Genomic DNA, 23,375 nt, shown 5'->3' with positions numbered 1-23,375 from the left:
TTACCATTACTCTTGGTGAGCAGTGGGCAGCCATGACAGTGTGTGGGGACGATTGCTTTGCTCAGTGGCACCTCAGTGGTACCTTGGCGGTTCGGGATCTGATTACGGGTCCACTTGCTTACCCACTAGGTCACCACTGCCCCTTTATGTCTACTGGATTACTACAGCTGGATGTTCCTGTGTGCCTTTGATCTGTATGATTTCCCCCAGTTGCTTTGTGTCTTGTGGCCTGCCTATATCACCCTTATCCTGCCAATACTCAGAGTTTTGTGAAATTTGAAGGTTGAGTAAAACAACAGAACCTGGTGAGTACACTGCAGTACATTCATAGCTAAAGTCTGTATTGCAATGTAGGTATTGGGAGCCTTCATACTACTCTAAAAGGAAGAGATTTATATTGGTGACAGCATTAGTTGCTCTTGGTGAGGAATTTGCTAACCTGGGCTCCCCAGCAACCTGTCGTTGGATGCTGAGCAACACAAGATGATCAGGAAGGTTGCAGGGACTAAAACATGCCTCATCAAGAGGATGCATGAGGAAGGAATGCGTACTACAATAAGCAAGGACATCAGACCTGTACACTCTGGTAGTCGTGACATTGAGAACTTTACAGTCGTGTGTGTGAGTGTGTGTGTGTGCATCATCCTCCAATCATGCACCAATTTCCAAAATATTTCCACGCTTCATTCCCTGAACCAAGTTTTTCCCGGTTGTTTAGACAATAAGGCCCTTCTCATGGTGAGTGCCTCTGCTCTCAACATCTGGTGATGTGCAGAGAAAATAAAATGACTTCCTTGCCCAGCTCAAACAAGGGCAGGGACACTCTCCTCCCCTGGCCCCTTAGGTCTACCATTTCTCTCTCTTTCTCTCTCTCTCTCTCTCTCTCTCTCATTGTCCTCTGTAAATAAATTCCAGATGTGAAGCAGATGTTCCTCCTCTCACTCATGTTTCCTGATACAAATGCCCTTGCAGAGCCACACAGAGTTATGGTTAAATGTTGGAAAAGTAAACCAAAAAAACCCAATTCCTGTCCATCGTATGCATATTTTGTGAATAACATGCCTGTGCATTTTCTCTTGACAGGCTGACAGGCAGTTGAAATGTCTTCAGGGAATCCCACCTAACCCAGGTGTCAAGTAGAACATTTTTTTTCTTGACTCCTTCAAGGGTTAAATGTCTGTTAGAGGTTCAAAGCAATCTCCTGGTGTCAGTAAGGGACTTGAATATGCACATCAACATGAACCCATTCAGTCCCAACAGGCCATGCAGCAGTTATACAGAATTGCAAGTAGCAGAACGCAGAGAAGACAAGAAAAGGAGCTGCGCTGGCAATCAGTAGCCAACGCACGCTCTGTAAGAGGCAAACTCACTCATTGCTAAAACACGCACACTCACTTGAACCAGCTGATGTCAAAGGTACATGCTGGAGGGGGAAATACCATCAACAATCATCAAGCAGAACTGCGGACCAGAGGCTGGGCTAAGAGCTGGGGGACAACCTGGCACCAGCCATTGACCGCTAAACCGCCACCCATGCATCTAGGACAAACAGGTAAAGTTCTCTGCCTCTTTCTCCCTTACTTACTATTTTTTTAATGGTAAAAAGGTGAATGGTTATGCAGGAAGAGGCCTGGCCGGTTGGCCAGATAGAATCATTGGGCGGTGTACCTGATGTATAAAGTAGTTTATAGGTAGCGTTTATATTGCTTGCAGAATCTGACTTGTATGTGTTGGTGTGTAGGGTGCACATCTAGTTACATGTCTAGTTTCCATTTAAGGTCATAACTACGCCAATGTTGTCCTTCTGTGTGTCAAAGAATAAGGGGAGTAGACACATTTTCGATTTTAAGTGATCTGTGCAGTGAGTGAGGTAACAGACCCATTCCTGCCTGCAGAGCATGTGTTTCCCTTTAGCTGAAAACTGAGGGCTGACATTTGTTTTGAATTGAATCTTCTCCTCTATGCAAGCAAGTGTGAACTCATGAGTCATCTTTTTTTTTTTTTTTTTTTTGCATGGTATGTGTCATTATTTTATTCCAATTTCAGCGTCTCAGCACCCTGATTTAGTAATGTGCATTGCTATGGATAATTTGTTCAGGATTACCATGAGTATGCACAACCTTGTATTTACATTAAACAGCTGGGGTATTTTCACCATTAGAAAAAGCAGGTCATAAATTCTTCACTGAGACGCCCTCTGTCTGTTTTACTATATGCATCTTAAGTTTTAGAGTAATTAAGAAATTTCCTTTTTTTTTTAATAGAGGACAAACTGCAATGGACATTTCTGAACAGTAGATTGCCAGTGTGGAAAATACAGTTCTCTCTCTCCACAGTCCTTGAGAAAGGCTGTCTCATCCGTCCCTTGAAACCTACAATGCATGGCTGCATGGGTGCTGAATGACCCGGCAGATCGGCTCAGGCTGTTGACATCCTTCCATGAACCGTCTCTGGGGTGTGTCAGAGTCTTCCCAGACACGAGATGAGGGATGATGGGATAGTGGATTAAGATAAAATGGGATTACAGAGCATTGTCGTGTCGTGTTGGCATTAAAAGGAATTTAGAACAATCTAATGACAAAAAGAGATTTTCCCACCATGGCTGGATGTTAAAAATGACAACAAACAAATCCTTACACTCTTCATCCTTACTCTCTTTTAATTTTATCCAATTTGGGCAAGCACCCCAATTTACTCTTCAGTCCCTACCAAGACTATCACTTATATGGTGAACAACTTGATTGAGGTAAAGAGAACCAGTGAAATAATTCAAAGTAGGAGACATTTTGAAGAATGACAAAAACTAATAATAATAGGAGGAGGACTGTGCTGGGGGAGGAAAGTCTCGATTAGAGTGTGTAGTCTCATATTAGCCTAATTCTAGGTGGGCCGTGGCCCAAGTCTTCTGGTGACACCACACACCATTTTAGGACAAGATTATGACTCCTGATCTTGAAAGGTTGTGATTGGCACAGAGTGTTCTAAAGGTCAAGGAGTTAGAGTTCCATGAAAACTCTCAGTGATATAAATACAGATGCAGCTGAGTGTTATCTTAGAATGAAAGAGCGCCACAGTTGTTGGGACACAACAAAGGTAAGATTGGATGCAACCTGTGTTTGAATCTCTTTAGGACTTTTTGTTGTATTACAACTGTATAACTGTATCACTATAATGAGGTACTCATTTATTAAAGATTGTTAAAGATCTGTATGGTTTTTTTAAAAAATGCATTATACTTTGACTTGATAGTGTAAGTTTGAAAAAGTGCTAAATTGTTGTGTGGGACATATCATTAGCTTTAAGTCTCATAGCAGTGTGCAGTTGTGCACAAAAGCATTTTGTAAAGATAAAGATACACAATCTAAAACTATGAGTTCAGTAGGTAACGGCCTCTAACGCTTGAGTAAAAGTACAAGAAATTAAAGCATTCATATTTTTATTTAATGTCCAGCTTTCATTGTCATTTTTGAAACAAGACTCTTGCTTAAGCAACTCATTTACCCACTCACAAGTAAAAAGGAATGACAGACTTTGCACAAAGAGTTGGGATTAAAAAAAGATTAGGAAAATATGGAAATACTTCAATAAATGATAGATTGCTAGTATCCTATTACGTTTACATCCACTGTTAAAGAATATTTGATTTAGATTTTTTTTAAGAGCTCTTACGAAACCAAAACAGTGCAACAATTCTTAATCCAGCATATCACTCAGAGGGACTGTACCCTCACGTTCCTCTGAGGCCTCAATTATGGTCCTATTTGTCAGGGGAAATAAAAGAGTATTATCCTAAGCACTGTGACATGTGTAATTCATTTCGCAGAGCGTACCAGTGTGGCTGTGTGGAAGTGTGACTGGGTGGGTGTGTTGTGGCCTATTCCTAAACCAAACAGCTAAAGCTAAATGTCTGGAGTGGATTAGCGTCCGCCATAGCTGTGTGTAAGATCATTAGATATGACCTGGCTAGGTATCCTGTGGCTAAGAGGGTTAGATCTCAATTGGAGTCAGATGGGACACAGAGGTTAACCTGAAAAAGTACTTTGTTCTTCAATGAGCGTATTACCTTAGCTTGAGTTCAGGGTGGCTGTGTTGCTATTCTGGCTGTGTTGCTATTTCTCCTGTTTCTCACAGAGAATGAACCTACTAGGAAGCCTTCTTCTGTTCGTTTGAAGACATATTCAGCAACAGCATTCATTTCTTATATAGCCCAAAACCACATACAGTATCTCTCAATGGGCTTTGACAGGCCCTATAGTTGACCCGCACCACGCTTTACCCTTTCTACACACAAGGAACAACTCTACTAAAAAAACTCCCAACAGGTGTAATGGTAGGAAAGTCCAAAGTGCAGTATAGAGCATCTGTCCATGTTTGGAGGTACCGGACAGTGCAGAGTAGTGTCATGGTCTACACAGCATTTCCATTATAATGCTACTGGTCTACTTGAAGATCCCTGAAGCTTTAGCTTTCTAGTGTTGGTGGCTCTGGTGACCCTGTGGTACATTTCATGCTGGGGCATCTCGTCAGCAGCTGACTGCCAGGAACCAGGATCTCTCTGGCGGTCCCATCATTGGACTCTGGAGATGGTCTGGGCACTTGATTCAGTGCCTTGGAGAGAACAAACACATGGGATTCAGATCAGCTCTGTACAGATTAACATAATGACATTGATAATGTTGATATTGTGGATATTATCATCTTTTCCAAGTATGGTTTTGTGCTGAATAATGTTGTAATGAATTAAATATTTGTACATGTGTGCACTAGCACTCCAATTTTAAGACTCATTTATTGCTGACCAGAGTAGAGTTTTAACTCTGTAATTTTTCCTGATCCTCTTGACAATCCTTTGTCTTTCTCTTCTATCCAAACAGTCTGAACCACCATGGAACTCCTAGTTGTCTGTGTGGCCTTGCTTTTTTCTGGGTCAGGAGGTGCTCAAGAAACACCTTATGAAGACTACATGGCCCAGCTGAAGGCATGTCCAAAAGAGTGCCGCTGCCCACCCAGTTTCCCCAACGCGGTATATTGTGACAACAAAGGACTGAAGCGCATCCCCGTGATCCCGCCATACACCTGGTACCTCTATTTGCAAAACAATTTGATTGATGCTCTGTCTGCTGACGCTCTGCGTAACGCCACGCAACTCAAATGGCTAAACCTTAACCGCAACAAGATCAGTAACGAGGGATTGGAAGAAGGTGCCTTTAGAGCCTTGCCCAACCTTGTGCATCTGTACATGGAGGACAATCAGCTTACGTCTGTGCCCTCGCCCCTGCCCTCCACTCTGGAGCAGCTGCGCCTCTCTCGAAACCGCATCTCCAAGATCCCCGTCAAGGTGTTTGCCGGCCTGGGGCGTCTAAATCTGCTGGACCTGCAGGGGAATAAGCTCCAGGATGACGCCGTGACTGAGGTCAGCTTGAAAGGCCTGAATGGCCTGGTTCAGATCAACCTGGCCAAGAACCAGCTGAGCAGCATGCCTCCTGGTCTCCCTCCCACGACCGCTCAGCTCTTCCTGGACGGGAACAACATTGAAAAGATCCCTGCTGGCTACTTCAAGGGTCTGCCCAAGGTGTCCTTCCTCAGGCTCAACCATAACAAGCTGGCCAATGGGGGACTTCCAAGGAATGTGTTCAACCTGTCCAATATCCTGGATCTGCAGCTCTCCCACAACAAGCTGACTGAGGTGCCATTCATCCCACCCGGCCTGGAGCATCTGCACCTGGATCACAACAAGATCAAAAGTGAGTTCTATTAAAATAATTGAATGCATGAGATACATTTTTGTTGACCACTGACTAACACACACACACACACACACAAATCGTTTTAATGTTCCAATTGTTGTATGGTCTGTTCAACAGCTGTCAATGGGACTGAAATCTGCCCAGTGTCAGCTAGCTCTCTGGCCCACTACTTTGAAGAGAATGGTCCTCGCCTTCGATATCTGCGTCTGGACGGCAACGAGGTCAAACCTCCAATCCCCTGGGATTTGATGCTGTGCTTCAGGCACCTGAGAGCTGTTGTGATTTAGTGCTGTTTGTTTCCCGATGAACATTCAAGAACCAAATGTCACCATGGATCCCCTTTCTAACTGAGACCACTTGGGGTAAAGCACACATGAGCGAACTCTGCAGATTTGTTTCTCATGACCCGGACTAGAGGGCTTATCAACGACTGTGCCTTCAATAGTAGTTTACTATTACTATTCAGCATTACTGAACCTTGCTCTACCAATCATGTGTTAAGATGATCAGTAACACTGCCGGATGTCCTCAGCAACTCTCTAGGAATTCTTTTCAAACTGGCGCTTAGCACAGTTCCACGCAGTAAGCTTGGGACTTGTTTGCTAGTGTTAAATCACGGGATTAAATCATCCAGAAGGGGGTACTGTGCGCAATAACGGTCAGTCTATGCTACGGGCTTGGTCCACTTTAAACCTAAAAAAAAAATAATTACGATTAATTACAAAATTAGAGTTTGAGTTAAAAAAAGAAATTTTTCTATTGTCCATTGACAAAAGTTCATTCCCTATATTTTTTCTTTATTTTTATATTAATGTGATTGTGTGGTAGTGGGAACTAGCTATTAATGTATTCTGAGGTGAAGCATATATTTGGTGGTTGAAAATGAACCAATATGAGAACTGAATAATTTGCATGTGGTCACAATCTGAATTTTTGGTTCTACATACAGTGTAACAGAATTTGGTGAAGTGTTGTGCACATTGACTGTGTTCAGGAATGTAAGATTTCCTAGTTCCCCAATCGGAATTCTTTAATAAAAGCATTCATAACCTATCTACATGTTTGGTTTGGTTTGTTTTGGTAGTGGTCCCGAGATACACATCTGTGGTGTCCACTGACAGCACAGTGAAAAGGTTTTATTATGAGGGGAACTGCAAGAGGTAAACATAGGAGGAATCAAGAAGGCAGGATCTTTTGGGGGAAATTGTTTATGCAGAACAGGTACTGTGGAATCCAATACTATCATTCAAAAGTTCAGGGTCGTTTGGAATAGTATTTGTTTTCTATAAAAGATTTATAGTTAGAATAGACAATATTGAGAAAAAACATTTTAAAGAAGAGTTTCTCAATCCTTGTCCTGAAGGAACATCTTCCAGTTAGTTTTCTTTCAAACCCACATAACTTCACAACCTGCCACACTCAGTTTTATGTCATGAAGAAACTTCTGAAAACCTAATTGAAGTTAATTTGGAGTGAAGACTTTTTTGCCGATGTTCCTCCTGGACCAGACGGACCTGCTAGTGAGCACAGCTTTCCGTTGGAACACCAAGAGTAATTGATTCTGATAAAAGCTTTATCTACATTCATCAGATACCTTAATCATAACAATGTCCGGACAAGATTTTGAAATGCTTGTTTCAAACGAAAGTTTTTTGAAGCTCAATTAAAGAGAACAGTGGAATACCTGGAAAGTGTCTAAGAATAATCCCCAGATATTATTCTAGGATATTAATGCTGAGTGGGGATGGGCTTGCATGGATAAGGGTGGCTTGGCATGCACTACATTGAATGGCTCCCTCCCTTTAAAATGTTTACACAAGGCTGTTCAGGACATGGGCAAGACCAGAACACCCCAGGAATAATGGTTTATGGTGGAAGGTGTTTTTTTGTAGTTGTGATGTTATATCCTAAAAAACGTTTCTTGGCCTTCAACAAAGGATCAAGACTCGGATTATACTTTCAACCAGACAGAGAGGTGGTTCCATGAAAATTGAATGAATCCTGATTTTGGAGCACTTCAGTCATACAACCTAATGTCATACATGATAGTGATAGTAGCCTAGTGGGTAACACACTGGCCTATAAACCAGAAGACCCAGGTTCAATCCCCACTTACTACCATTGTGTCCCTGAGCAAGACACTTAACCCTGAGTGTCTCCAGGGGGGGACTGTCCCTGTAACTACTGATTGTAAGTCGCTCTGGATAAGGGTGTCTGATAAATGCTGTAAATGTAAATGTACATAACATTTCCCAGGGTCAAAAACAAAGCTAACGTCATCATGTTTGTGATAAAATTACACTGCAATTTGACATTGTCACATCAAGCGACGTGCTATGCTCTACTGGTCATACTGGGTTTAGTACTATTTTCACCAGCTCAGTTTGTCTTTTTTTTCATGAAATTATGACACCAAAAACCACTATTTATGTAAAGTCACGCAGTGAGGTTTTGAATGATATAGTTCTTATATCCCATCTCTCTCTCTCTCTTGCTGTCTTTTCTTTGGACTACAGTGTTTGCAGAGGGAGGTCCTGACACAGGGGAGAGGTGAGTCCTTTCTCAAGGCAGACACTTCCTCTCTGCACAGTTTTAACAGAATCGAGGCACAGAGGCTCCATTGTGCCGAGTGGCCGGCAGATCACCAACATGAAAGCAGTGCATGCCTCCGCCTCGCTTCGTACTTAAGCCTGATTAGGATATTCAGCCCTCCCTTTAAAAAAAAAAGAATACAATAAAGACGTCTGTTGTTTGGGCTGAAATGGACTTTGCCATAGGGGGGCTGTACATGTGTGTATTGTGTTACAGTAGTTTCTGCAAAGTATTTTGGGTTTGTGTATGTTGTGGGTAGGTGTGTGAGCTTCTGCATGTGCATGTGTGAGTGTGTGAGCCTGTGTGTGTGTGTGTGTGTGTGTGTGTGTGTGTCTATCTGTGTATTTATACAGACAGTGCGGGGTGGGCGCTGCAGCTGAATGACCCAAAAGAAATTTCTCCTCTCACCCCTTTCTCAGTGCCTACCTTCACACACGGAGTGCCACTCACGTTTGGGAGAGCATTCGATCCCACACACATATACCCACACAGCCCTCCGCCTCACTCACCGCCACCCTGTGTGACCTGTCGCTGTTGGCCAGGCCCCTAAGCCCCGAACACCTCCATCTCTTCAGCAGGGACCATTCGGGAAACCAGGAGACTGAGGTAAGCCTAGGCTGCTCTCCTTTATTTTCATGGCTTTCGTTCACTGTGGACATGGGTGCTGGGTGAGGGGTGAAGAGTAGTGGGTGAACTCAGCACCTCTCCCAGGTGATGGGTGCAGGATGTCGGGTGCACTAGATTCATTTTCATTGAAGGTTGCTCATTTCATGCTAATTCTGGATGACAGCAGGTGGGAATTAACAAAATGATTGTATTTATTGTTCTATTTGACAAATGTCTTATTGGCAGTAGATCTCTCAGGTCTGAAAAAAAAAATTAGGAATTATGGATTATTAATTATGGTGGATTGCTTGCATTTGATTACCTTCGAAGAACAAAGCATCTAATGTATTCAACTGATGTCTTCTGGATTATTAGTTCAATAGTGAAGTGTGTGCAGTGCAATCATATTTCATCTAAAATGGGTTATTGATTCACATTTCAAGAAAAAGAAATGTTTTATTGTTTGGTTTAAATTTATGGTGTAGTCCTTTTTATTAATATTCAAAAGTCAATATTAAGACATGCAAAAAAAAATATTAATCCACAAGAGCTGCTGGCTTTTGAGACTGTAAAAATTGGTGAATATCTGGAATGTCCCAGGTAAAGCCAAATAAAACACACACACACACACACACACACAGCTCCTACACATGCTGGACTATCACTTCTGTATAAATGCATAGCTCTGTGCGGTACATAGTCTGCCTTTCACACTTTCGCTGCACGGTTTCGATTGGTTGAGGCCCAGAGACTCAGCACCAGAGAGCTGCCTTCTGAAGGGCGCACAGTATGGAGACAGCATTTTCATGGGAGCATTAAGATGCTAATTGTATTTATGTTGCCATTGTTATTGTCAGGTTCTCCCAGGATTTTCTCTAAATTGCTACCCGCAAGGTCCGCGGCGCCCAAACCAACAAAGACTAGATTTACCACTTGGATAACCTGGATACGACATCCCATTTAAAAGCTTCTAATCCCAAAAATAGTGCCCACAGAGGTTCGGCTCAAAGACTGGTGTGTGTGTGTGTGTGTGTGTGTGTGTGTGTGTGTGTGTGTGTGTGTGTTGAAGAGAGAGTACTCTCTACTTGCAATCATAACTCTCTGCCATCCTGTCCACAAACCTCGCTGGAATTTCGAGTCTGAGTGTTGAGACAGGCCGGGACGGCTGCTCATAAAGGGGCTCTGTCAGAACCAAGAAGCAAGTCAGCACACACACACACACACACACACATCCTGCACTATCTCTCCTGCACACTTTTTCTCTTTTCATTGCCATCTCTGCTCTCCCCTGCAGGCTGTCAGTCAAGAAGCTCAGATTTCTGGGCCGTGTACCTCACCAGCCAGGCTTTTTGCAGTCTATTTATAGGCAGGGAAGTGAGAGGACTTCATTGGTCACCTTGCACCATGAAATGACAGATAAATTGTCCAGATTGGCAGTATGCAATGCATTATTTGTCAAAGTGTCCTTTTTTCTGCCTGCAGAACCTGGGTTATTAGTAGAGGTGTGAACCGTCACCGGTCTCGCGATTAAGATAATGACTATGATTATTAATGCACCAATTATCCATACCATCATTTTTTTACTTAATTACTTCACATTATGTTTTCAAATATGTTGGTCAGATGGCGTTTGTGGCGTCAGGTGAGTGCGGAATGAACGTGACCATTTTTCTGCTCATTGGAGCGAATCACAGCGTATACACGGGCGTTCAGCACCAGCGTTTGGTCGGCTGCATGCTTGGAATACACAAATTAACGTTGCATGGATTTCTTGCCATCAATTTCTGCTGGAATCCTGATGAGTGGATTCGCCAATCGAACAGAAAATCAGAAAGCAACTTCATTATTGTATAATCGGGTTGGTTCTGCACTGCATCGATGCAGAATCGTCCACGTCTATATCGCGATGCATTGATTATGAGATTACTTTCAACACTACTAGCCATTAGGCATTATTACGTCTCTGCCTTTCACCGCCTTAACATGGCAGGGGGTAGGTTTTTTCCAAGATCCTGTATGCTTGAATAATGGGAGGCGGTGATCCTCTTTTGGGCTGTCTGCACTTGGTAATGAACTCTGTGACCTCGGCCCCATGTACTCAGCAAAGATTAACGCTCAGTGATTTGCTAAATACCATGGAGCATCAGCTCATTGATTCTCTCTTTCTTTCTGTCCCTCTCTTTTTTTTGGAACCAGAATGATGGTGATGCTGGCAAAGCTTGTGGTGGGACTCCTGGTCCTGAATGTGTCATCAGCTTCTCCCCCCAGATACGTCCGCCAAGCAGAACTGGACACGTATGATGGCAACAACTATGAGAATGGTGACTATGAGGTGACTGTCGATGAGGTGAGAAAGGAAGCCGTGGGTTTAAAAACACCTTTCACTAACTTGTTACATTATGCACAAAACATTTTTTGACCTCTTCACCTTCCCTCAACTAGCATTTTTTTTCCAGGTTTTTCAATAATCAGTTTCAGTGTTGAATTTGTGTTGGTTTTAAGGATAAAGAACAATCAACAAAAAAATTGTGTCTTAATGTATTACTCCTCAACACAAACAAATTCAGCCCATGTCTCAGTTCCAGTTCTGAATTTTTTTTTTTATAGCTGTCAGTCAATAAAAATGTAAACTATTACAGATGCAATTGTGGAAAAAAGGCTCAGGCTCCAATGGCGGCGCTAACCATTCACTTTGTTTGGAATGAAGTTGCGCACCACCAAAATGAATTGTGGGTCCATTATTGTCTTATTATTTTATAATCAGATTCTAATAAAGAAGTTAAAATATTTAGTATAATGATGGTGGAATAGGTTAAAGGCAGCCAATACAAGGACAGGAGATAAAGGGGGAGCTTTTAAAATGTGTTCTTCTTTTGTTTTATGGGTTGTTTTTTTAATTTTCTGAAAAACATTGCAAGTTTGATTCATTCCATTGTTCAGAACATTTATCTCCACATTTGTCAACATGTGCTGTGGCACCCGTGTCTAGCTTGCGGGATTCTTACTTTGTTGGTATTGTGTCTGTATAAAATGACAGTCGGTGCAGGCTGCAGTAGTAAAAACAGAATGTATTTGGGCTGTACCACAGTGATTGACTGCGCTATTATTGGCATGTATACTTGTAATTTGGCATGTCCTCGTGCAATTAGGGTTCCACCGAAAGCCACTGTTTAATTTTCACTATGACCGGCGACATTAGTCATGTAAACACAGCATCACATATAAAACACATAATGAAATAAAGGAACAAGGAGAAAAATGCATTGGTGAAAACCTGGATCATTACAATCATGGCAGAAATTGAGGGCTGGCCTCACCTGAGGTTTTGTATCTGTCTCGTAGGAGTGCTGTTATTTAAAAATGATATAATTTAATTTAAATATTATTCATTTAAACAATTAAATAAATAGTTTTATAAAGTTTTTACTTGAGTGCAGAATGGTCAAGTGTGGGGGGTGTCAACTCTAGGGCCTTTCAAAGGACATTGAGACATTCTGTATGTTATTATGGGCTATATAAGAAATAAATGTTGTTGTTGACGATGAGTTTAAATATTTATTTATTTTATTCCCTACCTTATTCCCTACATTAATTACATATCAGGATCTCTTTTGGCTAGGACAGTGATACTCCCAGGCATGATTTGTTTGCGCAAGTCCAACAGTTGATGGCCAGTTAACATGCCATCATGATGAAATCCTTCTCCAAAATAAGGCTAATTAGGAGGTCACAGTTGAAAGGGCCAAGGTGGGGCTAGCCTACAGGATCTGTAATGAGAGATAAGCTGATAAGCCCACTGACGGAAGTGATGATTCATGGTTGCATCACTTACACAGCTTTTTGCACGTTTTATTTATATGCTCAATCTCAGAAGTGATTTCACGTGGTCCATTGACTCAACATGATATCCCTGATGTACCCACGAGACCTCCAAGGTCAACATGTTGTTCCAGCACAACCCAATAAATGCTCAATCTGATTGTGAACTGGGGAACCTACTTTAATCCAGTGTTAGGTGCTATTCTATCCACAATATGCAAAACGTACAGTTCTTTTCAATCAATGCAAGCCATACCACCATTACCCCCTGCATGGGAAATGGGAAGTTCATGTAAACAAGTTCTCAGGTGGACATTTCAAAATAGGGTCAGTACACAGAAGTGCTATTCAGTATTTGTCATAGTGTATAGTGCATTCGGTATAAGCCATAGTACATAAGACTAGTGTGTATGAAGAATAAACAGTCACTCACTAAGAGACAATAATAACCATTTTAATACTTTACATTTTATTTCATATTTGTTTCTTTTTAATTAACCTAATCAACTTTTTGACAGTAAACCAGGACTTGATGTTCAGAACTGAATTGTGAGAGTCTTGCACAATTTTACTTTAACATTGGACCTTCATGAAACAACGGAATGTTCTCCAGGCTGGCGTTATTAGGCAAAAAAAAAAAATTAGTTAGTACCAATTAAATACAGTGGTTTTCTGTGTTTTTTGGATGAATTATGAATTTGGGCTGAAACAGGTATGTGAACCCTACCTCTCACGCTGTGCTTATCTTTGTGTTTTATGCGACATGATATCTTGAGCTTTTAGTTCCGTTTATCAAGCCATTACTGAGCAATTTCTGTATTATCCTGCTGAAAGAGTCCACTGTGGTGCACGAGGTCTTCGGTCTTCAGCAGTCCTCAGGGAGTAGTTTAAGTAGTATCCACATGAATGCTGGAACCACGTTTCTTAATATGAAGTTGAGCTCATACACATACCCAAACTGTCACAGTCCCCGTTCCCCCCTGACAGGGGGCACGGATGGCAGTGATCAGCATTTGGTGGCCATCTTGCCACTCATCATTGTTGTTCGTCCCTGTGTTGCTACACGCTGTTTACTTATTGTACGACTACTCTCTCTCTCTGAATTACCCTTGCCTGTCTACTGTTTGCCCTTGGTGTTTTCGTTCTCCTGCCCAACTTCTGACACCTCATTTTGTGAAAGTGATTAGTTGTCACATGTGACACACTACAGCACAGCACCCAGTGTACACAGTGAAATGTGGTCTCTACATTTAACCCCTTCCCCAAGGAAGCAGTGGGCAGCCATGAAAGGTGCCTGGTGAGCAGTATGTGTGGACGGTGCTTTGCTCAGTGGCACCTCATTCGAACCGGAAAGCTTCTTCTGAACCCATTGTACTGAATGCCTCTCTTGTACCTCCGCCACTGCAAACGCCAACCAGCATGCTCCACTTCCAACCAGCCATGGTATAGATTGTATCCTCTATCTCTACTCCACAGAGGTCACAGCAGTCTGGCCTGCCCCCACCTCCAAAGCAGTTCCTGGGCTTCACTAATTTCTACAGATGTTTTATCAGGAACTACATCCAAGTGGCCCAGCCCATGACCAACCTGTTATGGCAAACCCTCCTGCCTGTGCTGGAACCCACAGGCCCCCATACTGGTCCACCCTGATCCACAGCTGCCCTTCACAGTGGAAGTGGACGCTCACAACTACAAGAAACTCCAGAAACTCCACCCCTGCTCATTCTTCTCTCATCACCTGGCCCCAGCATTTACATTTACAGCATTTATCAGACGCCCTTATCCAGAGCGATTTACAGTATTTACAGGGACAGTCTCCCTGGAGCAACTTAGGGTTAAGTGTCTTGCTCAGGGACACAATGGTAGTAAGTGGGATTTGAACCCGGGTCTTCTGGTTCACAGGCGAGTGTCTTACCCACTAGGCTACTACCACCTTAGCAGCAGAGAGCTCCTGAGAGCTCCTAGTGCTGGAGTTTGCACTGGATGGAAGGGGCTGAGCGCCAGATGGACCCGCTTCACCCGCTTCCATTTTACACTCTCATTTACATTTTACATTTACAGCATTTATCAGACGCCCTTATCCAGAGCGACTTACAATCATTATTTACAGGGACAGTCTCCCTGGAGCAAGCGGGATTTGAACCCGGGTCTTCTGGTTCATAGTGTTACCCACTAGGCTACTACCACCCATACCGACCAGGCTCACACAACACGAACGTTGACTCCTCTCCTGATGCCACGCCCCCCATGAAAAGACCACTGCCCTGGAGCAGACCAAAACCCAAGAACTGATCCAGAGAACGTTCTGGTGGCTTAGTCTCCCAAGAGATGTGACAGAATACGTGACTGCATGTCCAACCTGCCTGGTTCTTGCTTCTGCCCCACCCTCACCACCCCTGGTTCCACGTCTCTCTGGATTTTGTAACCGGGCTCCCCATCCCCATGGAAACAATGCCATCCTGGTCCGCTTTACAAAGGCAGCCTGCATTGTCACCCTCCCAAGTCTCTCAACCACATTCAAGAGATTGTCTGTGCAAGGCAGAATCCATGTGCTGCCATGCACATCATCATTGCCGAACGGCTCTGATACTCAACCCAGGGACCAGGTGTGGGTCTCCACTCACGACCTGCCCATGCCCTCTGGCGCAAAGAAACTGGGGCCACACTATGTTGGCCCTTCAACGTGGTTTGTCGGGTCAACCCAGTAGCCTGTCACGTGTCCCTCCTCAGAACAACGAGAGTCACCCTCAAACAGACATGGCAAAGGTCAGCGTCCAGTATAAACATCTGGTGGCCATCTTGGAGTTTGCCCACTTATAATTGTGGTTTGTCATGCCCACCATGCTCCACTTCAAACCAGCCACGGTAAAGACTGTATCCTCTACCTCTCCATATGTTGCTACCGCTGCCGTGCAGTCCCCTGCACCCCTCCAAACTCTGCCTCCCAGCACCCATGCTGCTCCAAGCCCAGCTTGTCCAGGTACACCGAACTTTGGTTTCCTTCTCTTCGTGAGACCTCAAGCAAATGGTTGGCTTTTCACGCTTCTTGCCTGGGGGAGGCCGCTTGACAGAGACACAGGCGGAGGACCTCCACCCAAGACAAAAGCACAGAATGCCATGGAGCTGGGACTTCCCATCTTACAACCTTTAGGTGGTTTCAATGTTATGGCTGACTGGTGTTTCCCTAAATATGGCCAAAACTTTAGTCCCATCACTATGTATGTATGACTTTTAACAAAGTCTGATAAGGGCGTGTCTTGGTCTTGTATTTCCCACAAAATAAGTGTTAGAGCTGTAGAGTTGTTTTAACAAAGCCCTGGCATGTGTATTGTATTTGTCATGATTTTTAGTTCTGGCATTGTCCGTAATTTGGATTGGAAGAGAATGTTTGAAGTGTTTGTTCATGTTTCATATGCAGACCAGATATTTTGTTCCCTTTTTCTTCACACAGCTTAGGCACATTGAACAATTTGATCATGTGTGGTGATTAAATGCTTTAAGCAAATCTGTGAACAGATTAAATTGATAGACAAATAAATAGTATACATATAATAAAAAGAAATTGCAACAAATGTTCACCAAATATGCCAAAATAAAAATTTTCAGGCTATGCTTGCACATTATGAAGTCCCAAATAGTGTTTCTCATGTTTAGATTGTTTAAGATATATAGTAAATTGTGTGCAAGTGATTGAGAGGGAAAGAGATATATCGAGATGGAGAACTGCAGTTTAGGGCCGAAAGTGTCATTCAGTACAAACAAAGCTGATCCTGTGACCTGTCTGCTGTGCAGCTTTGGATAAGGAACCATTCCCTTCAATACAGTTTACAATCCAGATTATTTTCTTTTTGGAACTTGCACCTAGAGCCTGGTTGGCCAGGCTGGCACTGCACTCAACAGCAGGATCAGATTTGCGAAATGGATCATGGAGAAGCCAAGAGCCTTAAACTGTTCCTCATGCGGGTGGATTTGACTCAAACCCACAATTCTATGTGTTAAGTCAAGACATGAGACCTGCCTGTAAGGAACTCTGTCCTCAACCTGTCAGGGTAAGGAGGAGGGAGGTCTTCCCAAGGTTCTCTGTCTTTAGGTGTCTGCCACCTATCTATTCAGGCTTAAGTAATTGATTACAATTGATATGGAGTTGGAGTTTGGCATATCTAGAAAAAAAATCTAAAAAATACAATAGGAAGAATTGTAAAAGAAACGCTGCCCAGTGTTGTTTGTGTGTAAGGGGTGAGCTCATTCCTAGTCGGAAAGTGTAGCTGGCGATGAGTGACACTTTTACAGACCTAGTCCTTCCTGGGGCACCAGCTTTTTAAAAGGGTAGTGTGCTTTTTGTCCAGGCTGCTTTTTAAGACTTGTGAGAGTCTCATGTAAATTCCATGTCTGCAGTGACCGTGCTCTGTTGGTCTGAAAGTATTGGACTTCATATTCACTGTTCATTTACATTTTACATATGTCTCATTTTCAGAAGATGCTCAGAGTTAATTGTCTTGCTCAGGGACACAATGGTTTGAACCTGTGACTTTGTGGTTCATAGGTGAGTGTCTAACCCACTAGGCTACTACCATTCTAGTGATGTTCACAGTACTCTAAATTGCTGAAGAGTGTTTATTGTATAAATATTTGTCTTCAAACAACTTTCCTAAGAATGGGAATGGTGAAAGGCATTTTTTTTTAACATTTGACCCATTGACAACTTAAGATGTAGTCAGGATGAAGCATTGATACCCAACAAACAAAGTTGATTTTGGAATTTACATAAAATTGTTAGTTGGAACAACATCCTTTTACAATATTGAATCAAAGGCCCTTTTTCAAAGTACAAAATACATTTACATCAGACTGGTCAAAAATACTGTCCAGACATTTCTAATGCTGTAAACAAGTCTTGAGTTCCAATGGAATACTGTGTCCACTAATGCAAATCTATCGCTTTAAAAGGTTCACTCATTGTTGTGTTTTTTCATGTTTTTAATACATTCAAATACACTTGTGATTTCTATAAAATGTTGATTTCTCAATGTCCTGACCACACTTCAATTTTGAATCAATAATTACGGGTACTGAGCTGCTTCCTGGCACTTTTTAATAGCAGTAACCTGTTAAAATTCTCCCCATTTTCCCCAAAAGGAAAACAATGAATCCGCATTACTCTTTTTGCCAGTTCAGGTGTTGAAATTGCCCACCCCCCCACATCTCCTTATTCTGCGTGAACTATGCTGTGTAGCTTTTAACCCCTGTGGAGTCGGTGGAAAGATAATTGTGTACATGTGCCTGGGCGTAGAGCTTCAACCTGATGAGCCAGACCCATGTCATAAATTTCACTTTGGTCTAGTTTCCAAGGTTCTTTTTTCCTCTAGCCTGAGTGGTGGTGCTTGAATGGTGTTTGCTTTTTCAGGGGGAGGAGAAAAGACTTATTTTCTGGTGGGTGTGGGGGAGATCTGCTTCGTACTTTTGCTTTGGTTCTCAAAGGTTGTCGTTGTCATCGCTTAGCTGGATTTGCGCCCTAATGAGCATCCTATCCGGGTTGCTGCACGTTTACCTATTCATGCACATTTACTACTGCTAATGGGGTTTTTACTGCATGCCCTGCTTTAAAGGATTGCAAAAAAACTCCGTTCAGCCTTCAGCGGCTCCATAGCATTTGGCATTGTAAACTAAATGCTAATGAAATATAGGCTTCAGCTACCATGTGTTTCTTGGTTCCACCAGGACCATTTACATCTTGACTGAGCTCTATGACTAGGGCAGAGTGTCTGCTGTGACCTGAGACTGTTTGTAAGCCTGCAGTGCCCCTCTGAGGCCACATAATTTATTGCTGTATTTATATACATGGTTAGAGACCTTATTTCCTAGCTCCAATATTTTGCTTTTGAGGCATATGTTTTGAGGAGAATAAAATAAAAATAAAAAACAGTAGCTGACTGAATGCCAAATGTTACTCTGCTACCAATGTCAGTATCACAGGCAGCATGAAGTTGCACCATTGCCTATAAAACTCTGATTGGTGGTCTGGGGGGTCATTATTGTGTGCGCCCCATGAACATGTATTAGAATAAATAAGGATTAATGAATAGACGGTCATTTTTTTTTATAGAGGTCAATTAAAGTTGACGGTGTATTTAAATCTAAATTAATTTGTGCAGTATGTTGACCGTTTCTTTGTACTTTCAATTAGATTACAGTTTTGAAATTGGGAAAATTTCATTTGTGGTCTTCAGATAGAGACTGACACCCTGGACCCCCTGGACGAAAATGAAACTGGCCACACTGCCTCACTAGAAGAGGAAGAAGAGGAAGCTGTGGCCATCAAACCCATCCCACCAGGCTCAGGAGGTTCTGGGGTGTCTATGGGTCCTGACACCCAAAAAGGTCTGTATCAAATCACAACACCCTCCATGACTGTGCAAAATCCCCCACATCAGTAGTTTTTCGTTTTCACAGTGCTACCGTTTCATTTAACTGAGCACAATTGGTTAAATGTGTTTCAATCATTCTTAACAATTCTGACTCGTTGGCTAATTAGCTTCACCATCACCTCTCACTGTTCCTTCTCAATCATTGTCCATTCTGTTCTGTGTCTTAACACCTAATCTTGTCTCTAACAAGAGGAGGAGCTTCGTCTGACGCCCACTGTCATGCTTCATATCTCTGGAGGTTCTGGGGGTTCCGGGGGATCAGGGGAGGTTTCTGGAACTTCAGGAGGATCTGGGACTTCTATAGATTTAATTTCTTCAGCGTCAGGTGACTTCAGTTCTGAGATTTCAGGGTTTACTGTTGAACTTGGTTCTGGGGTTTCTGGTGACTTTGCTTCAGGAATCAGTTGTGGGGTCTCTGGTGACATTGACTCTGGCATTTATGGAACTTCTGGCGACCTTGGATCTGGAGTTTTTGGGGATTCTGTTGAACAGGGTTCTGCAGCTTCTGGTGAACTTGGCTCCGGACCTTCTGGTGACATTGGATCAGAAGTTTCTGGTGCTTCTGGTGACATTGTTTCTAGTGTTTCTGGGATTTCTGGTGACTTTGGTTCTGGTGTTTCTGGTGACCCTTCTTCTGGAGTATATGGTGACCATGTTTCTGGAATATCTGGTGACCTTGCTTCTGGAGTGTCTGGCGACCTCGCTTCCGGAGTGTCTGGCGACCTTGCTTCTGGAACGTCTGAATCCCCTGCTCTCCATGATTTGAGAACCTCAGGTGACTTCAGTTCAGGCCCGTCTGGAGCTTCTGGTGACCTTGTTTCCGGAACGTCTGGGGATTCAGGAATTTCAGAGATAGTTTTGGTTCCTGATGAAGGTCAGTACCAACTGCAGTGGCTAATATTTCTATAATGTCATTAAAAGGTTTAGTATATTGTTAGTTGAAAAGGGCTGATTCACGTATGGCCTTGAAAACTTTAATACTTTATATAAACTCGTAACAGTTCAGTCGTGGTTAAATTCATGCTTTCCATTATCACATCATTGAGGGGCCTAATTTCTACCTTACTACTTCACCTGGTCATTTAACAAGAGGAGGAGCTGCCCCCGAAGTATAAAGTACCTGAGGAGGCCTCTGGGTCTTCTGGGGAGATTTGGGATTCTGGGGAATCTGGGCAACCAAGGGAGTCTGGGGAGTCTGTGGAACCAATGGAGCCTGGGTTTTCTGGTGAACCCGGAGAACCTAGGATACCCATTAAGCCTTGGGAACCTGAGCAACCAGAGGAACCTGAGGAACCTGAAATTGTATTTTTCCCTACTTTAGGGGAAGGTCAGTACCTGAACAGATTCAATTTACTGGCAAATGTTTACGATATTTACAATGTGTTTGTATTTCCTGACAGAATAGAATTGAATAGAACAGAATAAAATAGACAATCTGTGTTGTTGAATTTTCTATCAAACAATTTAAGACCTAAGATAAGAACAGATTAACATTTTGTGTCATGCGTTGATACCAGCCTGGTTTATGTATATCCTATGATACATGATTGGCACCCATCTTAATTCTAACTGTCCCATTTAACTGTCTAACACTGGTTAAATGTGTCATTTGACTCATTGTCATCACCTCTTCCATTGTCTAGCTATATTTTAATATGTCTGTCTCTTAACACCTAATTGTCTGTAACAAGAGGACGATTTGCTTCCAACAACCCAGACCACACCCCAGGAGGGTGTTGGGTCAGAGGAATCAGGGTTCCCTGAGGTGGAAATTCTCATCCCAGGTTAGTAACAAGCACATGTCTGTAAAACACTGCTGATCCCTGGACTGCTTCATTATGGCCACAACGAGTCTGCGTGCAGGGTGGTAGTAGCCTAGTGGGTAACACACTCGCCTATGAACCAGAAGACCCGGGTTCGAATCCCACTTACTGCCATTGTGTCCCTGAGCAAGACACTTAACCCTAAGTTGCTCCAGGGAGACTGTCCCTGTAACTATTGATTGTAAGTCGCTCTGGATAAGGGCATCTGATAAATGCTGTAAATGTAAATGTAAATGCAGTAGCAATACGTGATGAACATGTCATTATTTATGTCATATCACACAAGGAAATTTGTTTATATCACACAATTTTTTTTGTTTGTTCTGACACTTTTGCTGAAGGCATGCCAACCTGCCTGTTATGCATATGCCTGGGTTCGTCTGTTTACTGTGACGACGTGAAACTGGAGAGTGTGCCACCCCTCCCCAAAGAGACCACTCACTTCTATGCTCGCTACAACAAGATCACTAAGATCAACAAGTCCGACTTTGCTCAGATGAGTATGTGAAAGGGATGCAATCAATTAAATTCATTCACATTTTCATAATAAGAAATCAAATAATTTGATGTTATAGGTTTCTAATCTCTAGTTTCTGTTGCATTTTCTAACCCTTCAAGATAAGCTGAAGAGAATCGACCTGACGAGTAATGATATCTCACGGATTGACGACAATGCTTTATTTGGCCTCCCTGCCCTTGAGGAATTAATTATTCGGGTAAACCGTGTGACCTTCCTACCTGCTCTGCCCCCTACAATGACCCTGATTGATGCCAGTCACAACAGACTAGGTAGCTCCGGTATCCAGAAAGAAGCTTTCAAGGTGAGATCCACGCGTTGGAGTCAGTAGGAAATGCAACGGTTAACGTATGGTTGGTGACGACACTGTCCCCTTGTTTACAGGATATGGCAGGCCTTCTGTATCTGTACCTGACGGACAACAACATTGACTATATACCCGTGCCATTGCCAGACAGTCTGCGTTCGTTGCACCTACAGGTACCTGCACTCCTACCTCAAATCTGCCACCTCATGGCCAATGTATGAAACTGCACCAGAGCCTCAACCTCTCTGCTTCAGCCTCTATGTAAATACAATTTTACGATAATCTTTTTTTTTTCCTGTTCTCCCCATAGAATAACAATGTCCAGATGATGCACGAAGACACATTCTGCAATCTGAAAGACTTTAACTACATCCGCAATGCTCTGGAGGACATTCGCCTTGATGGCAATCCCATTAACCTCAGCAAAACCCCACAAGCCTACGTGTGTCTGCCTCGTATCCCTATTGGTGCTCTTTTTTAAATGTGGACAAACAGAAACACACACAGACACTTATGGTTAAGTCCCTACCACATGACATCATTTTTGACACACACAAATGTTGTTTTATATTGGCCAGTTGACTGGAATCCTGCAACGATTAAGTTGCATGAACAAAACGACAAAACCTGTTTAGGTGTCTAAAAAACACAAACACACACACACAGACACACACACAAAGAAACACCCATTCACAGGTACATTGGCAAACAGACCAAAAAAAGAGAGAAAAAGCAACAAAACTCAACAACTTTCTTAATTAAAAAAGTTTAAAGATTCAAAAGTTTTTTAATTTTTTTATTTCTGTTCAGGACTGATTAAATTGTATGAATATTAATGCTTTTTTTTATTAATGTTCTGTAAAAACATATAAATATATTGAATTATTATTAATTCTAACACATTGATTTTTTTAAATAGTATAAGGTAACTGAAGCTGGAGCTCACTGACTCAATGAAGGGAATCTGATGCAATAAAATAAGCATTTAACAAAAGCACCTGTTGTAAAGTCTGTACTATAATATAAATATATATATTCTGAGCCCAATTTTTACCAAACTGCAGGATTTGGTCTATTTCACAGGTGATTGTTAACTGTGTGCAATAGCCTTGAATGAATATTTCATATGACTTAGGGAAAGGGGGGTGTGGTTGGGGTGTGCCATTGTGTGCTTTGTATGGAACTACCACCGCAACTGAATAAAGTTCTTTTGGTGACCTCTCCTAAACAGGGGGCGGCTCAATGTTTTTATTATTATCATCATCATTTGTGTTTTTCAAGAAAATGGAGGACACTGCAGAGCTGCAGGGGGGTGAAATTGACTTCAGGTTATGGGAAAGAGTAATGGAAGCCAGGTTATGGAAAGAGGTGATGGAGAAGTATATTTTCATGCCAGGAAAGAACACCACAGATGCAATGTTTGCTGATGGTGGAAGAGTACAGAGAAGGTCAGAAGGAGCTACACTCTGTCTTTGAGGTCTTGGATGAAAGCATATGACAGGGTGCTTAGAGAGGTGCGGTGGTTTTGTATAAGGAAGT

General features: G+C 42.5%; 2 protein-coding genes across 7 annotated transcripts; both read left to right on the top strand.

Moving 5' to 3' along the window:
* Positions 1-1,334: 1,334 nt before the first annotated feature.
* On the top strand, positions 1,335-6,800 carry kera (keratocan). 2 transcript variants are annotated; one of them, XM_028954915.1, is made up of 3 exons: positions 1,335-1,552; positions 4,875-5,744; positions 5,865-6,800. In XM_028954915.1, the coding sequence occupies exons 2-3, from the start codon at positions 4,886-4,888 to the stop codon at positions 6,032-6,034; spliced, it is 1,029 nt and encodes a 342-aa protein (XP_028810748.1). In that variant the 5' UTR covers positions 1,335-1,552; positions 4,875-4,885; the 3' UTR covers positions 6,035-6,800. The 2 variants fall into 2 exon arrangements, with proteins under 2 accessions (XP_028810748.1, XP_028810747.1); XM_028954914.1 differs by lacking the exon at positions 1,335-1,552 and adding an exon at positions 2,979-3,093.
* Positions 6,801-8,529: 1,729 nt separating this feature from the next.
* On the top strand, positions 8,530-23,026 carry epyc (epiphycan). Of its 5 annotated transcripts, XM_028954540.1 has the most exons (11): positions 8,530-8,594; positions 8,759-8,945; positions 11,142-11,292; positions 18,992-19,142; positions 19,380-20,063; positions 20,280-20,516; positions 20,881-20,973; positions 21,354-21,512; positions 21,631-21,833; positions 21,914-22,009; positions 22,147-23,026. In XM_028954540.1, exons 3-11 carry the CDS (start codon positions 11,143-11,145, stop codon positions 22,315-22,317), a joined length of 1,944 nt encoding a protein of 647 aa, XP_028810373.1. In that variant the 5' UTR covers positions 8,530-8,594; positions 8,759-8,945; position 11,142; the 3' UTR covers positions 22,318-23,026. The 5 variants fall into 5 exon arrangements, 4 of the variants coding, with proteins under 4 accessions (XP_028810373.1, XP_028810371.1, XP_028810375.1 ...); XM_028954538.1 differs by lacking the exon at positions 8,530-8,594 and having other exon boundaries at positions 8,730-8,945; XR_003742540.1 differs by lacking the exons at positions 8,530-8,594; positions 21,631-21,833; positions 21,914-22,009; positions 22,147-23,026 and having other exon boundaries at positions 8,730-8,945; positions 20,881-21,052; positions 21,252-21,362.
* Positions 23,027-23,375: the final 349 nt, after the last annotated feature.

The sequence above is a fragment of the Denticeps clupeoides genome, chromosome 15, assembly GCF_900700375.1.
Source record: "Denticeps clupeoides chromosome 15, fDenClu1.1, whole genome shotgun sequence".
NCBI lineage: Eukaryota > Metazoa > Chordata > Actinopteri > Clupeiformes > Denticipitidae > Denticeps > Denticeps clupeoides.
The sequence above is the reverse complement of the archived record's forward strand: the minus strand, read 5'-3'. Positions and strand labels throughout refer to the sequence as shown.